The sequence below is a fragment of the Sturnira hondurensis genome, unplaced genomic scaffold, assembly GCF_014824575.4.
Source record: "Sturnira hondurensis isolate 20B ecotype Veracruz unplaced genomic scaffold, ASM1482457v3 Scaffold0000362, whole genome shotgun sequence".
In the NCBI taxonomy this organism is placed as follows: domain Eukaryota; kingdom Metazoa; phylum Chordata; class Mammalia; order Chiroptera; family Phyllostomidae; genus Sturnira; species Sturnira hondurensis.
The window spans coordinates 503,083-520,926 of record NW_028072993.1 but is presented as its reverse complement, the minus strand read 5'-3'; the positions used below and the strand labels follow the sequence as shown (position 1 = coordinate 520,926).

The 17,844-nt window shown below is 43.8% G+C and overlaps 1 protein-coding gene across 2 annotated transcripts in view; it reads left to right on the top strand.

Annotated features, from left to right (window-relative positions):
- The first annotated feature begins 16,991 nt into the window (after positions 1-16,991).
- The window catches only part of TMTC1 (transmembrane O-mannosyltransferase targeting cadherins 1), a 244,572-nt gene continuing 243,719 nt past the window's right edge, over positions 16,992-17,844 (top strand). The window contains exon 1 of one of the 2 annotated variants that reach the window (XM_037032260.1): positions 16,992-17,443. In XM_037032260.1, the coding sequence (XP_036888155.1) occupies positions 17,139-17,443 (305 nt within the window). In that variant the 5' untranslated portion in view covers positions 16,992-17,138. The remainder of the gene's footprint in view (positions 17,444-17,844) is intronic. The other variant, XM_037032331.1, reaches the window with a different exon arrangement.

Here is a 17,844-nt window from a genome sequence, read left to right as displayed (position 1 = left end):
GTTCCTGACAGGAAGCCTCCACTGCGGCCAGGCCAGAGCCCAGCTCTTCTGATTCCAGCCCCAGGGTCTTTCCCTTGGAGCCAGTGCGGCCACTGCTGCTGAGGTTGCAGTGCCTGTCACCCTCAGTTAACCTGACGGGATGCAGTCCCCCCAGCCCCTCCTGGGACTGAGAGAAGAGAAGAGGCTTGGGGTGGGAAACCGAAAAAGGCTTTAATGTTCCTGGCTTTTCTTGCAGGCAAATCTCTTAGAAAATTGCTGTTTTATTGTTTCCAGGCACTGAGCTCCCATTATATCCACTGAAGCCTGGAAGGCTCTGGCAGCCCGTCCATCAGTGTTTATGGGGTGAAGACCTCTGAGAATCAGGGAAACCACTCGACAAGTTGGAAATGTTAATGACATAGTCCAAGTAAACACCAAGTAAACATGCCTGCATGCTAGCTTTCAATTTCTTATTTCACATTAAAGTAACATAGAAGTCTATTGCAACAGAAACGAAGTGTGTGTGTGTGTGCGCACGCATGTGTATGCATGGAGAATAGTGACAGAACCAAATGCAGGGGGAATTTTCCCCCCCAAAATTAAAATGTCGGTCCATCTAGAGATGGACCAGTCTCTCATGTATGGAAATGTATTTCCCACTACACGCGATCTGGAACCGTCACAGTCTTTACAGACACGATGAGGGACTGGGTGTTTCTCCACACCCAAATAAGTTTTTTATTAATCACTTGCTCTTTATCCATACAACAACGCAGTAACATTTGTTATCGACAACTTAACTGAAAGATTAAAAAAGGAACTCTGCTAGCTTGTTTAATGTCTTTTTAATTTAGGTATTTACTAGGCGTACTTAACAAAGCCCCTAACAGGTTATTCACTGGGTTGTATTAATCATTACAAGGCCAAGAAACAGTGTAAACAGATAAAATACAGGCTGCTCAGTTAATTGTGATTCTTATCTGAAATACAAATGTAAATGGCCATTCTGTACTTGTTTATGGAAATTCTACCAACAGACAGATTTTACCCAAAATGCTCCTGGGGTATGCTTTCCATCAGTGTGTGTCGAACACTGTGGCCTGCCAATTAGAAGCTAGCCACTCCTTGGCGGTTGTTCCAGCCGCTTGGACGGCAGCGCGGAGAAGACTGAGAAGGAACTAACAAGAGCGAAGGTGGACGATGCGGCCATTGTTTTTCCGAGGGGTCACAGCTAATTTGCTGCTCTTCATTTGCTATTTTATTTTTTTAATGTACATCGATAGGATTTTTTTGCCCAGAAAGACTTCTTAACTATTTCTTAATTACTCTGAAGGGTAAACATGACCATATATAAGTCACAGGAGTATGAGGGAAAAAACGAATTCATGCTGATATTTGAAATTGTTATAACTGTGTCTGAAAATTTGTTTTTTTATAAAAATAAGATTTCTAAATTGGGCAAATGGCACTATTTCATTTAGTGTCAAGGAGGGTATCTTGAATTTGATATTTAAATGCTCTTCTTCACTCTTATTAAGAAGTTTTCTGACGATTGTCTTCATCCTGAGAAAATAGTATTTCTAGTTTTTTACCATGAAGAAAAGAAAAATATATTTCTGAGAAGTATAAAGGATGTTTTTAAAATTATTACTTTTAAAACATCTTTCAATATCTTTTTGTGGCAAGAATTAGTGCAGGCAAGATGAGGTTCTGCATGCGGAATGAGGTGTTATGTGAGTCCCGGACATCCTGAGATTTCAATTGCATCACTCCTGGGGATGGCATTTCGGTTCTGGAAGCCCCCTTTTCAACCATCCTCTGACTGGTGGCGAGGTTGGCCACAAAAGCACTCTTGCTGCAGATCTATATGGCTGTCATAGTCTCTAGAGGATTCTGCCACCTCAAGATGAGGCTTTGGAGATAGAACAGAATCTGGCTTTGTTGCTTCTTTAGGCAGATGACAGTAGCTGCATGGTGGCACTTGGAATCCCGGAGTCCGCCCTACGCGATGGCAACACAGGGGAAGAATGAAGGCAGGAGCAGTGTTAGCCTTGGATGTGATCCTAAAGCCATGAACCTAGTCTAAGAACAATCCTCTCAGCGTTCCTGTGGGTTTCACCCGGGACATGCAGATATCGCGTCCTTTAGTTTAGAGATGGGTTGGTCTACCTGACCGGTGCATCAAGAGTTGTTAGCAAAGGCACAGGCACTACCTGGCTGAGCTCTGAGGGAACTGAAAAAATTACATTGTCCGATGCTATCTGTTTTGCAGTGGAGGTACTTTTTATAATTTTGGCCAAGTTAAAGAGTATATTGATATTTCTGACAAATTTTCCAATTGGATCATCTCCACTTACAAGGTGGTATTCATAAAAAGTTGGTGAATCACGAGAGCAGAGTTCATTCTTCGTTTTGTAAGTGATTGGACACACACGTCAATGAAATATGCCCACAGGAAGTGGAAGAATGTGAAATATAGAAAAGTCTCCAAAAATTACTCAATAGTCGTAAATCGGGTTTGTGTGTGGAAAACAGGTAAAGGCTTAGTGTCCACAGAAGAAATAGTCCTCCAGAAGGACACCAGGGGCACAGCAGTGCTTATCACGACGGAAGTATGCCAGTTGCCTTTCCTCGGCAGAGTTGGGCCGTATTCACGGGAAAGTTAGAAAACTCTGAGGATAACAAGGGCAGAGAAGACAGTGCCAATAGCGGTTCCCACTTCTGCGGGATCCCTAGACCCAGAGACAGTGCCGTAATTATTTTTGCAGAATTTTGCTATTTGGGGTAAGAGTCCAGTGTTTAGGTGGTTGGAAGGTGGGGTGCAAAAATAGGAAGATGGGGGCATCTGAAGTTAGTTACAGATACCTGCCGTTGGGGGTCTTTGATAGATTTTGAGAGAACTGAGTGAACATGGTAGCAGGGGTTATCATCAATATCGTAGTCCTCATTGCTATGAGAAACGGAATTTGCCCTTAATAGTTCATGGTAATTCATGTACGTTTAAAAAAAATAAAAGTCAAGTGCTACCTTACTTAATTTCCAAAGCCATTACCTCATTTCTCTTTTGTTCTAAGAATAGCACAAACTGTTTGGCTAAATCCAGTAGTGTATTATTAGCAAAGCCATTTCCATTTCGAGCCCTTGCTTATAAATCCAATCCTCTATTTCCAGCTTTGGGCCCTGTGCAAAAATGGGGGTAACGCCAGAAGCAACTGCCTGAGGATCTACCCAGAATGTTGTCAGAAGGAATGGAGAAGATCATTTTCAAAATCTCCCATGGATGTGCCCTTCTTGTGCTCATAAATTAGATGCATATCAACTCCGTCTCTACTGGAAGTCCAACACAGACGGCCCCAGTAAATAAGCTTTGTCCCCACATCTTGCATTTTTGCCATTGTCCCTGTTATGTTTGAAGGAATCAGGAATAGCTAGATCCTTTTCTGAACCCTCCACGCAACATTTGAGAGCCAGACTTTGGCATCTAAAGAACCCATTGTGTTCATGTTGATTTCATTTAGGGAGACTGGGATTCCTAGCTCCTAGTAGGGTTTTAAATTTCTAGGTACGTTTCCATCTTTTCTCTGGGGGCTTATGGAAATTCTTTTGCTTAAAATCTATCTGCTCCTCACCCTATTTGGGGGGACTTATTTTTAGAGAACTTGTATTTGGTGGTGGAAGCAGAACAAAAGGATGTGTCAGGATAGGGGACTTTGGGAGGAAAGGGAAAGAATGATGGACAGTGAGAAACAGAAGGCACTGGCAGCTAGAGGCAGTAGTCGCCGGGGAAGGAGTTAGGGCGGGATGTAGGGAACGACAAGATTTTATTGAAACGGAAAGGTTTCAAGTTCCCTTCACATTTTTCATTAGCTTTGGGGGGAAATCCTATTGCAAAGCCTTTTAGAAGTCCGAATTTTGGTTAAATGCTTCTTTCCACTATTAAAAGGCAGAGCATTGAATATAAGAAATTATCCTTGCCATTTTGCCGTTATCTCTAAGATGAATGATTTTAATCATATTAAAAGTTCATCAGAAGGGCCACTTACATTCCAAGTTTCCTTTAGTGAATCCATACCATTTTGAAAGATATGCATAAGAATTCGGTTAATAATGAGAACACACATCAGATGATATTTGGCCTGGGACATGTTAATATGGTCTGAGATGATCCCATTAGAATTGACAAGATAAGTCATGGGTGTTGCTTTCACACCTCTTTTCTCAGCCCCAACCAGAGTTCAGCCATGTCTGACTTCAGACTTGACAACTATCAGCTTCCAGGAGACGGAGGTTTTGGAAATTTCACCTCCCCAATCTACTCTCAGGAACACAAAGATGAGACAGAGGGAAAAAACAGAATTTGTAAGCTTTCCAGAGGGTGACCCCAAACCAAATTTTTGGGGGGACATGGACCTGACAAGACTTTGTCAGTGTTAAGAGCCAGTATTGAAATACAGTGCTTGGTGTCACGTAAGTGAGTTTTAGATTCAGACGTAACCAAAGGGGCTTGTAAGAGTCCTCCCCCCACCTTTTTTAAAAATCAATAATGTACTGGTGCTGGTTTTAAATAGTATTGTCAATGTACCTTGTCAGGTTGGTTTCGGGTGTACTAGAGTAGGGTTGGCAAACCTACAGCTCTTATTACTGCCAATACCCTTTCCCTGGCCCATGCAATGCACTGATAGTCAGTCACAGCCACTTTTATGCTCTGTTTTTTTATTCTCTATTCTACATAACCATGACCCACAGATAATATTGGGTATTGAGCATTCGCTATGTGACACTTTTCTAATCACTTTTTAAAAAGTATCTCCGACAATCCTCCTAGCAATGCTTTTCGCAGATTCTATAACTGCCCAAGGTCACACGGCAGCCTGGCTACAAAGCCACGCATTGCACCGCCGCGCTTCCCGGTCTCTGGTCGTAGTGAGCACATGAGCTGTGCCTGGAGCAGGCTACTAAAATATCGGAACACGGGGTAAGGTATCAGTAAAGCTGGGTCTCTCTGCTGCCCTATCCTGGCCTCTCCCTTGGGACCTCCTCTCCTAACTCCCTGACAGTAAAGAGTCAGTGCCTCACACAGAGGTGTTTCCAGAAGCCAGCTCCAGAGCACAGCTGGGCTCTGTCACGCCTGGATGGCCGGTAGGAGTTGGCCAATGCCCAGGATTCACAAATCGTTAAACAGGGGATTTTAAATAACGTCTCTGGAGGTGACCCTTTTTGATCTTGGCTCTAGGAATATACAATATCAATACTATTTACATACAATGTTATCTTAAATAACTTTATTCACACTTCCTACTGTAATAACACTATCAAAACACAGGAAACTATTTTTAAAAAGTAAACATTCTCTTTTCTAATAAACTCTTACTACATTTTCCTAAACTCCTCTTCTCACCAGGAGGCAAAGGTAATTTCCCATCGATGATGTTATGCTAGTGTTGCTTTCTTAATCACTTCTAAAGAATACGAAAGTTTGGTATTTCTCCTCATTTTTTAACACTAACCATCTGATTTCAAACTCCTCAGTGGGATGAATCTCATTTTTATAACTCATTTCTGGTCCAGACTTCCCTGCTCAGGACAGTTTCCTTGTCCCTCCCTGGGCTGTAGCATATTGACAATTAGAAAGTCCTGGGCATCTTTGACGTGCCCTAGAACCAGAGTCCCTGCACAGAGCAAGCAGGGCGGTGGAGGCTGGCACCTCCACAGCCCGGGGAAGGTGAGGTGAGTCCTGGCGGTGGGCACCGGAGCCCCTCTGCTCCTGTCGGTCTGCACAAACACCCAGCTCCCCTCAGGCTCCAGATGTCTGTTCCATCCCAGCACTCAGATTTTCTGGTTCTCGTGTTGGAGTAACCACTGGCATTTCCTCTGGCTGCAGATCCATCCTCTGTCTCAATTCCTCCGTTTCTCTTTCTGCTGCAGACCCTGACTCGTAACGGCCGCCATCACTGACCCAGCCAGGCCTGAGCTCCACTTTGCCAAGCCCTGTGAGGCAGCCCAGGCCATTTCTGAGCTAGTTTCTCCTGAGACGTAATTTATATCCTGTGAAGTTTCCACTGAGTTCAAACTCCTCAAGCTGAAGCTGGGGAGACAGAGTGGTGAATGGAATTTTTAAAAGACCCAGTTGATTATGACATTCAAATAACATTGTTCTGTGAAAATGGAACCATTTAACAGTTGAGAAAACAACAAAAAGTTTGTATTGAAAATGTTCCCTATTCACACTGGAAGAGGGAAGAGAAATGATCTCAAATTGTAGGTACTGAGTAATGTTAGAAGAAAAACTTAGGGATGAGAAACTTCAGAGTAAGAAATTGTGGAGTTTTCTTCTCTGGAGGTGATGGAAGATCTGCAGTCGTTGTAGACAGAGCTGTCTGGAGGATGAGCACTGACCCTGGGAGATGCCTTCCAAATGGTAAGCAGGTGGGAAATGTTTCTGAATCAAAAATCAGGATTAGCATCACTCAGCAGAAGTAACGATATAGAAAGCAAATCCTGTATCTAGTGGTAACTGTTTCATGCCTCTGGAGTGTGCCTTTACTCAATTTCAGAGGTTTATAACATTTTATAAATGTGTTACTTTCTGTTTCGAAGCTCGGAACATACTTAGAATATACATGATTGTAGGAAAAGGAAAGAGTGGATTTGCCTCCTGCCTCTAGGAAATCCTAACCATCCAGCTTTCAGAAGTCCTGTCTGCTTTCCATTTACGAATGCACTCAAGCATTATTCCTCCCATCAACGAACCGGTAACGGATTTGTGACTGTGTGGCGGGCAATCTGCTAAGTTCTGTCTGGGGCAGACAGGACAGCGCTGGGCCTGCTTTGGGTCATTTAAAGCCCGGTGAAGGTGGCTTACGATAGTACAGCATTTATAAAGCAGAGAAAATAGTTATAAAGCTGTGGCCTTTCTTTTTTAAGTCCGTTATATTATTTAAAACTTCATATTCTCATTGTCTGAGATGATTTGTGTTCATCATGTCCACTAAGTTTATTCATATTCTTTGCTGCACGGCTGCCTTAACTCACCGTGTTTGGAAGAACACATAAGGGACACGTTTTATGTTTCCACTCTCCGTTTGCTTGGAAACTACATCACTGTTTTGTGAGGGGGTCTTGAGAGAAAACAGAACTGCCTGGCAAAGGGCACTGTTTATGAGGATTAATGCTTTTGGCTTGGTTGCCTTTCTTTTTAAAAAATGTGCATGTGTGTGTGTATGGCACGACATGACACACCTACGGAATGTGTCATAACACAGCATTTTAAAGCCTGATGACTAATCCTAATGTGTGCTCTTCCCAGACAAGTTCATGGTCCAGAACACTTCCAGCCCGTGTTGCCCTTCTTCCTTTACATGCTGCTATTGACGTCACACAGTTCTTCTTTTTGTAGAAAGGCCTCATTGAGATAATTTGCCTACCGTCCAAGTCACCCTTTTAAAGTGTGCAATTCAATGGATTTTAGTGTACTCTTAGAATTATGCAATGTCGCCACAATCTAATTTTAGAACATGAAATGACTCAGAAGAAATCCTGGACTCATTAGCAGTCACTCCCATTGCCCCTCTCTCCAGCTCTGGCAACCAGTAGCCTGCTTTCTGTCTCTGTAGATTTGGAAGCAGGTAGTTTTCAACTAGATTTAATCACATGTTACCATATTATTATTTCAATTGCATTCTTCCTCTATCTTTATGCTTTCATCTGAAATCATTGCCTTCTGTTGGAAGACCATCCATAAGCATTTTCTCACACTGGCCTTCTGGTGATAAGCTCTTTTAGTTTCTGTTTCTAAGTTTTTCAGCTTGACTGGGATGATCAGAATCCCTGGGAACTGGGTTGGAGTCACAAGTAGTGGCTGACTTCCAGCTCCTCTTTGTTTCTCAGACGCCTTCTTAAGGGTCCACTTGCTATGCAGAGGGTGGGTCCCAGGGTACCCTGGATTCCAAGTGTGTAATCCTTCCTGTTCCCTGAAGGGTGTCAATGCTCTGCTCAGCCCCTCTCTCTAATTCTGTGGGCAAAAGGGCCCTGAATGCCGAGCTAACCCTTTGTCTTTTCCTGCCCTGGTACCTCTCTACTGTTAATCATCTGATGTTGTAAGGCAAGTGTTGTTTAATCTGGTTTTCCATGTTTCTTCAGAGAGAGAGAGAGAGAGAGAGAGAGATATGACTGGAACCTTCTAATGCTCTATTACAGGGTGGCAAAGTCCGTATCACTTTTTTTTATACCCATGACATTCCTCTTTTCCCTAGGGTTAGCTAACACTACAAAAATATTAGTTCAGTATCTTCTACCTTAGAGTTACAACAAATAGAGCCTAGGAGCTTAAGCTCCAGATATACAACTTTAAAGGAAAAAACCCCCAAGATGTCCTTGAAAATCCTGGGAAAAGAAATCTCTAGAAAAAATGTCTTTTCACTACCTTTTTATATTTTTCCTAGTTCATTTCACCATAAACTCTGCCTCACAAGGAAATGTAATTTTTTTTAAAGCAGATCAAGGAAAGGGGTTAACATTAGTGATAAAATCGCCAAACAACGTTGCTAGTAATTTCTTTTGTGACCATGGGGAAATATAAAAATTTTTCCTATGAAGTGATTGTTAAAAACTTATGTCATGTAATGCTAAAGGTTGAAGTTTTGGAAAGGAAAATTATTAAACATTCCTTGAGAAGCAATCCGATACTAGCAGTCAGATTAGACACAACACAGCAGCCGGCGACTCATGGCGATGGAGGCATCCTCGGGCTCCAGGGAAGGAGGAGGGTTGTTGACTTGACCCCACTGCCACAGCAAGGCAACAGAAGGCACAGCAGAGCAGCGCTGTCCAGAGTAAATCCTGGGTAGGCTGATACCCACAACTGTCATTACAAGTGAGGAAACAAACAAGTAATCAATCAGGAATTGGGAAGCAGATATCTAATAGGTGTTCGATAGTGGATTTTCTATTTTTCAATGATGAAGAGGAATAAAAGTAGCCAAAAAATTACTGAGAGTAAAGAAGGAAAATTCTTATTCCCCCTCCCCCTCCCCTCCCCCTCCCCTCCCCCTCCTTCTTCTTCTTCTTCTCCTTCTCCTTCTCCTTCTTCTTCTTCTTCTTCTATCATGGCCAACTTTCACTGGTTATACTCATATATGCCAGGCTTTCTTCAAAGCTCTTGACTTTGCTCACTGAACCTTCACAATGGCTTTCTGAGATACTGTCACAGTTGGGGAAACCAGAAGCCAGCCTAGAGGCGGTCTGGCAGAGGAAGGCCCGGTTGTCAGTGAGCATCTTGACTATAAACCATTCGAAGCAAGATAGAGCCCTTAGTTCAGGAACGAGTGAGAAGCTGGATTGCAGTGCTGCGTTCTGCCGTTTCTAAGGGCACAGATTAAAGAGTCTCTTCCTTTGTTCACCAACAAGTAATATTCAATTTTGGAAGAGATGGAAAACTCAGGATTAGACTTAGTGCTGATGAATTATAGCTGACACTGCAGTAGTCATCAGAGCCCTAATCTGTGCCTGAATTATTGGCTTTCTTTATAACTAGCACTTACAGCATTTTAAACGGTTTTTGAAAATATTTTCTAGGCATTTCATTCATATAAGTACTCTAATATGGCAAAAATACTTGTGTGGTAATTTCCACTTATCTGATAATATATATATTTGCAGAATAGTGAAAATTCCTATGGAAATCTCCTAAAAATACCCCAAATACAAAAAATGTAATCTTCTAGATCTGCTTAAAATTTTATCAGAAATACATTTGCTCAAATAGAAGTGATAACATGTAAAATTATATATATCATCTAAATATAAACATATCTATAGAGAGACAGACAGAGAGAGAGAGAGAGAGAGAGAAACACTTTTGGCCCTGGCTGGTGTAGCTCAGTGGATTGAGCGCGGGCCTGCAAACCAGAGAAACACTTTTGTGTTTCTATTTTATAATGTTAGCATTTATTTTTATGGAAAACATTGTTTTAGTGCCCATGCCTCCTGGCAGCTGTATTTCACTCACTCAGGGATGGAAGAGGGTTTCATTCAACTCACAGGCCAGCCTATCAACAGAGAGTAGCAGCCTGCAGGGCTGGGTTGAGAAAGATTCTAAGATTGTATCTGGAATTTACGGGCAAGAGTATCAGAGCTGATTAGTCGAGTTTTCTATAGGCGTAGAGAGGACGAGGGTTTATGTCACTCACGTTTTGTGGGTTTGGCATCACGGTAACTCCTGATAACACCTCTTCATGATTGTTGCTGAATTTTGGGCCACGTATGAAGGAGAAAATAGAATAACACTCGGGCATGTCCATAATTACAAACAGGCCAGCAATGACAGTGTGACAGGACACTCTTCCTTAGAATGTAGGCATAACGCTCATTCCCATGAAAGGGTTGCCAGGTAGATGAAGTGCTGCCCTAACGTTCGCAGTGAGTAAGAGGGGAAGAGAAGAATCACTGGACAAGCGGGAAATGAAAGGGACCGAGTCTGTGAAACAGGTCGTGAAGCAAGAATCTGCTTCTGCCTTCTCCCTGGAAAGGCCACAAAAGATGCTCAGAGAAGACTCAGAATGACTTACCAACACCACCACCACCACAAAAAAGCCCGCTGTCTCATTCACAGAAACGTGGCCAAGAATAAAATCTAAAAGACAGTTTTCATTTTGGGGGCAAGCTACAGTAGGCTGAAAAGACTCACTTGTATCCTTCACACATGGAAAAATAGGCCAAGAAACAAGAGTTAGTGGCACAGGAAGAAAAGATGGTGGATTCTTATTCCTGAAGGGAAATTATTTGTCTCCAGATACAATCTTTCCTGGGCAAAAAACTGGCACAGTAGGTTCTCCAGTGTCTTTACATTGTAGGTGACCAGTGATGTCATTGGCTCACGGCAGGTGTTTTATTAGGTCTCTCGTGCCCGAGCTCACTAGCTGTGGCTGTCTCCAGACTGGGGTTTGCAAAGAGTACCCCAAATAGGATGGAAGAGTCCCATGAACAGGATCGTCTCTCAGAAGCAGGTCTTGTTTTGTGGATGTGCAACCTGAGCAGTTGCTCAAGGCCCCCGCTTGTCGCAGGACCCAGTACTTGGAAGGGCTCCCTCCTCGTTCCATTCGGTCATCTTACCGTCTTGAAGTTCTTAATAATGTTTGAATGTTTTATAATTTTCATTTTATATTAGGCTCCCCAAATTGTGTAGCTGGAGTTTCTAAAGAGAGCCAGGTGGATGAGTTCCTTAACAAAATCATTTTTATATCTCATTACACAAAAATCAATGTGACATTAAATTAAACACATTAAAACAAAATGTTACTGTGTGGCATAGAACATCAAACATTGAAGGCTGTAATAAAAGTTTATATAGACTGCTCAGGCTTTTTGGTTTTTCTCATTATTTATTCTCTCTTTTCTAAAACAATTCTTAGTTTCAAGCCTCATCATCTACAAACCAACAGTCACGCAGGAATAACTTTCCAGCAGTTCCCAGGCAGTTGTTCTAGGTTTTTATGGTTCTTTCTCTGTCTATGTTTCTCTGTCTTGCTCTTCCTCTCCTTGCTTCCTGCCTTTTCTTTCTTGTTTTTTTTTTTTTTTTTTTTTTTTTTTTTTTTTTTTTTACTTTTGTGGTGTTTCCCAAAGATTTTGCATAGGGAAAATCATTAACATGACAATGTTGGGTGTGTCTGTTGTTTCTTCCATTCTTCATGGAGGAAGTAGCTACCCATTTTTGGTTTCTTTTGTTTGTTTTTGGTTGGAAAAGTGTTAAGGACAGTGTGAGCACTATCTCCACAACAGTGTTCTCACTTCTGACACCAGCTGCAAATTGGGAGTGTACCAAACACCACCCTCAGTTTAGGCAATTTGCTAGGATTCACAGAGCTTGATGAAAGCAGTTATTATAGACATGATTGTCACAGGGTGGGATGCAGATGAGAAACAGCCAAGGGAAGACGCACACAGGGCAGAGTGCAGGAGTACCAAACACAGCTCTCACTGTCTCCTCTGCATGAGTCAGGACTTGTCACTTGCTAGGTATTAATGTATGAAAATATGCACCGAGTATTACCGATGAGGGAAGCTCACAGGAGCCTTTGGTGTTCAGAGGTTTTACCGGGGCTCACGGCATACTGCTTGCAGGGCTGACCATTAGCCACTAGGCCTTCCCAGAGGTCAGGCTGATACCTTTAGTCTCCAGTTCTCTCAGAGGTCAGCACTGATCCTGTGCAGCCAAGAGATTTCATCATAAACCACATTGTCAGACTGTCCAGTAGCCAAAGCCCCCAGCAAACAAAGACTCTTCTGTCACACAGGACATTCCAGGGGCTTAGATATTATCTCCCAGTCGTCAAGGGCAATGGCCAGACCTGCCTTACAGTTAATTCTTCACTACACAAGTATAATGAAGCCCCTCCCCTGCCTCTGCCCATACTTATCACTTAAATCAAAATCATAATACTGGCCCTAGCCAGGTAGCTCAGTTGGTTAGTGCACTGTCTCCATATGCAAAGGTTGCAGGTTCAATCTCTGGTCAGGGCACATGCAAGAATCGACCAATGACTGCATAAATAAGTGGACCAACAGACTGATATTTCTCTTTCTTTCTAAAAAAATCAATAAATAAAAATTAAAAATTATAATAGCAATAATGGTCAATTTTATTTCATTTGATAGCGTGCTAGAGTCAACTCATAACTAGTTCACTAAAACTGATGGTTAAATTTTCAGGAATTTTGTAAGCTAATTGTTAAAAACAGCCATCATAAAAAATAAGTCATATAAACTTACAATTATGTAAATTAGATTAAACAAGGATAATAAATGCTCAAAAATCATCATTTTCTAATTATTTATGGTATTGTGCTTTTCATATGCTCTTAATTCAATTTAGAGCTCCTGTGTCTGTGTGATGAAAACACTGTAGAACGCTAACACTCCTGTGTCTCTCTTCCCATCTCTGTGTTAAGTGGCATTACAGTGGTGGCCTGAAAGTGACCGTGGTAAGAATATTTGCACAATGAGAGTCAGGAAATGCTGCAGATCAGGACTTTTTTTTTGATACTCTTTAATTTTGAGAAGTATCTTTTTTGCATATCTGCTACCAGAGCTGTTAAAAGTGGATTGGGAACACATTGGGATACATCTCTGATACATTATTTCAAAGTATAAGCCATAGTGCTTCTAGAGCTGGTGATACTGATGGAGTAGTTTTTCTAAACAATGTAACTTACTACAAATCAGTTTGGAGTAAGTGTGAATTTAATTTTAGTGGTCAGTTTACACAATGGCATTTTAGTGTTTCCTCTGACATTTTCTATAGGCTGTATAGGCTGTACAAACCCTAGTAGATGCTTTTTGATTTGCATATAATTAAACTGTAAAACAAAATGTATGTAATTAAAATTTCATATATATAAAAATATTGTTTTTCTGTTATATACAATAATCTCAGCACTGATTTTGTTTCTAAGACTCTGGACATTGCTTTGCAATGTTGCCTACATTTTCCAAACCAGAGTTTCTAAACTCTTTGAAGAAATCTAGTTAGACTTGATATGCTTTCTTGTGACATGAAGAAATCTAGTTAGACTTGATATGCTTTCTTGTGACATATATGTGTATGCTTCATCTTGTAGTAATTTGCTGACCAGGTTTATTGCCCACCATCCAGAAATAGCAAGATCACAATCAGTTTTTGACGATCTTTTATTTCATTCTGTGCGGACACCACAGAGATTGGCTCTGGGGGCAGAAGGGAAGCCAGTTTATCTCCACTGAGGGCTCCTCTCCTCTCCTTGGCTGCTGTCACCAGCCTGGCCCAAGGTCTGGGCCTCGCCCTCCCAGTTCCCGCCCTCCCTCAGACCACGCAGCCCCGCCCACAGGTGCTAGAGTGTGGATTGGCTGTCTGTCCTAAGGCAGATCCCATGGGGTAGCAGAGTGAGTGTATTTTAATTTTTTGTTCTTTTTTCTAGTTTTCTGTATTTTATTTAACAATAATAGTTAAGTAGCTAGGCAACAAGTTATTTTTAATGTAAATTATGTTATCAGCTCTTTTCCTGAATTTCTGCCTTTGTAACATTGTATTTGTTTCTTGATATGGGGTGTATCTGAACAGGTGTATAAAGTTGAAAAGCATAATGTGGTAACTTGAAATTCGTTTCATTCAAATATTTACTTGCCCTTGATTTATTTTTAGTTGTGCCCTCATTTCTTTCAGGAATCTGGTCCATTTTAATTTGCACAGGTGACTAGATCTGTATGAGCTTCAGAGAGGCACTTCTGTAATAATTTATGTTTTAAATTGCTCTGAGTGGACAAAAGGTATCTTAGGAGGTAATATTGCTTTAATTATGAATCCTTTAAAATAATCAGAAGCTAAGTGACACGAATTAAATCTAATTTTATTTTGGGCCCCTCAATTAGTCAAGATGAGTGCTTTATACCTTCAGAGAAAAGCAGAAGGGATTATGGGCTGATGTAGCAATGTAAAGCTGACACTACCACTTTTACAGTATTTTCCTGTAACTCAGAGCAGTATTGAATCAGAAATGGAGCCACAAAGAATGTGTTGAGTGTCAGCAAATATATACTTACTGTATTTTTCAGACCATAAGACGTGTCTAGGTTTTAGAGGAGGAAAATAGGAAAAACAATTTTGAAGCAAAAAAATGTGGTAAAATATTTAATAACATAAATAACATAATATTTCACCAGTGTAAATGTAAAGCTCCATTCAGACTATAAGGCACACCCCCCATTTCCTCCCAAATTTGGTGTGGGGGGGAGAAGTATATCTTATAGTCTGAAAAATATGTACTGGTTTGTCCTTAAAAGGACTTGAGGTATCTCACGATCTCCAAGTAAATTAATCATCTGAACTACCTAGAATTGCGATGCCACAGAGAAAAGCATAATGAACTCTCTGTGCTCAGAAATCTGGAATCCCACTTTGAGGCTTGCCATATGCCTTCCCCTTTCCACTTCTTTTTGGAGTCCTTATTCTCTTCTTCCCACGGTCACAGAGAACTCTGACAGTGTCTTCATCTAAAGAGGAAAACAGCTCAGACACACAGGGATGGGCAGGACTGTGCTTCCTACGAGAGTGAAAGGTGATTTAAGGGAAAGTTCTGCTGTCTATAAAAATCGATGATTAGAGTCCCTCATTGGGAGTAAGACAATTGTCTCTAGAAAGCCCCTATTTATTATAGGTAAAGATTGATACATTGGCCTTATGCTATCATTTCAGCAAGGACAATTTCACTATCCCACTCAGCTGTTACCTTAGAACGTGAGACTTTTATATTGACCTCACACACACAGACACACACACAGACACACACAGAGACACACACACACAATTTTGAGCAGCTTTGGTCATCCAGCATAGTACTTAGCACATTGTAGCCTAAGGTATACCTTTCATATATTTTTATTAAATTAATGGATGGGCAAAGAAGAAAGGCTGTGTGTGTTCTGGAGTATGTTCAGGTGTATGCGGAGTCTGGATATTAAAGCTACCGAGGCTAGCTTTTTTTGACACGAAGATGAAAACATTTCTCAGTCACTATTTTCAAGTCATCAAACAACAAAGTGCAATGGTGAAATGCATCCTGCCTTGGAATACATTTGTCTTAATTCATTGGTTTTTCAACTGTTCAGATATATCTTTAAATTAAAAATAAAACATATAAATTAGCGGTGTAAAAAAGTCACACAGATGCTCAGTCAGTATGAGAACAATGTCTTGTTTTACTATTTTTTTTTAGATCTACGAAACTTTTAAGTATTTTGGAGGAATGGAAATAAAATGGTGAATTTTATATTCCAAGTTTTTCTGTCTGGGTATGTCAAATTTCAGGTAACTTCAATAACACAGCAATGGGGATTTACAAGGGGCCTCAAGGAGTTAAAAATTTTTCAAACGTGATGAATTTCTAATAATCTTCACCTAACTTATTTACATATTATAATTAGTATTTTTTAAAAAGAAAACCTTGCAGAAACATGGAGTATTAGAAGCCAATGCCAGAGGTCTTCACGCAGTTGTTTTTATTATTATTATTATTATTTCATTTTTATTATTGTTATTATTATTTAATCTATTGATTGAGTAGGAACAGTACAAACACTCCCATAGCCTGGTATAACCAGATCCAAGAAGATTAGATGAGAAGAAAAAGTAATTTGCTTGGCATCTCCTGTATTATCTCAAGAGTTTCAGTAAAAAATAAAACGAGGGGAAATGTTTCAGAAGCCAATTTAGCGTCCAGACTCAAACCAAAAATCGAACCTGGGACTTTTTCTAAGTGCGAACAGACCAATGGAAGGTAAAGGAGAACAGCCAGTGGCGCCTCTGGGCCAACGGGGCGAGGCGGGCACGAAGCCCAGGGCCGGCGAGACCCTCTCTCCCGATTTTCAGGAAGGGGCTCGGGGAGCTTCGTTCCCCCGCGGACTCCTCTGCCCGACGCCGCAACCGCGGGGCGCAGCGCCGGGTGCGGGGCCGGAAAGGCCGGGGAAGGTGATGGGGCGCGGGCGACCGGACTCGAGCGCGGGCACAGGGCGGGAAAGCGGGTCCCCAGGCACCGCCGCTGCTGTTGTCCGGGGTGCTGAAAAGCCTGGAACTTCCCGGCGGGCAGCGGCCACTTTTTCCTCTGAGGGAGGGCTGCGGGGCCGAGGGGTCTCCGGGACGCGGTCCTCAGCCCCGGTAGGGGGTGGGAGAGAGAGGATGGGGGTAATCCTAGGGGCCCGGCGGGAGGGAACCCGGCAGCTCCGCGCCACGACCGCCGCTCCACCTGCGCGCCAACTCTCGCCGCCGGGGACGCAGCGCGGGGGACAGGCCGCCGGGGCGAGCCCGGCGCGGGCGGCCGGCGCGGGGGTGGGCGCGGGAAGCGGCCCGGGTCCCGGGATGGGGCGGGGGGTGGCGGTGGAGCCCGGAGCGAGCGGGGCATGCGCAGTGGGGCGGAGGAGGTGGCGATGGCCCGGGGAGGCGGGGGGACTGCTGTTTATTTGCAGCTGGGCCAACTCGGAGGCGCAGGCGGCGGCGCGGCGCGGGGCGCCGGCGGCAGGTTCAGCGGCCCCATCATGCCCGAGCCCACCTCCAGGCAGCCGCCGCGCGCCGCCGGGGCCCCGGCCGGGGAGGATGCCAGACGCCCGGGAGAGGCCAGGACAGCGGTGGCGGCGCGATGGTGGTGACAAGCTCTGCCCGAGGCGGCGGCGGAGAGGACCGCGCGCCCTCCCGGCGGCGGGACTGCGGGCTGGTGCCGGCCGGTGCCGCGGCGTTGCTGGCCGGGGCGAGCTGCCTGTGCTACGGCCGCTCCCTGCAGGGCGAGTTCGTGCACGACGACGTGTGGGCGATCGTGAACAACCCCGACTTGCGGCCCGGCACCCCGCTCCGCTGGAGCATCTTCGCCAACGACTTCTGGGGCAAGGGCATGGCCGAGAACACCAGCCACAAGTCCTACCGGCCGCTCTGCGTCCTCACCTTCAAGTGAGTCCTCACCGTACGCACGCCTCCGCCGCTCCGCACTTCGCCGGGCTGGGCTGCGAGAAGTTGCGGGACGAGCTCGGGGGGCGTTTCTTCTCTCGCAGCCCCTGCCCCTCAGCGCCTCCCTCCTCTCCGGGCTGTCCGCGCCGCGCTGTTCCGTGGACCTTGGCCCCGCTTCTCTAGGCTCCCGGGCGGTCGGGGAGGCGCGGGCTTGGGAGTTGGGATCGAGTTTCTCAAGAGTCTGAGCTCTCCAAGGGCGAGGACCGGCAGCCGGGTTGGAGGCGCTGTCTCCGCGTCCCCCGCCCCTGCCGGAACTTGGTCAAGTGAGACCCGTGCGGACCCGCGGAGCCCCGAACCGGTGGTCCGGGTGGCGATGCTTCCAAGTTGGGAATTTCTCGGAGGCG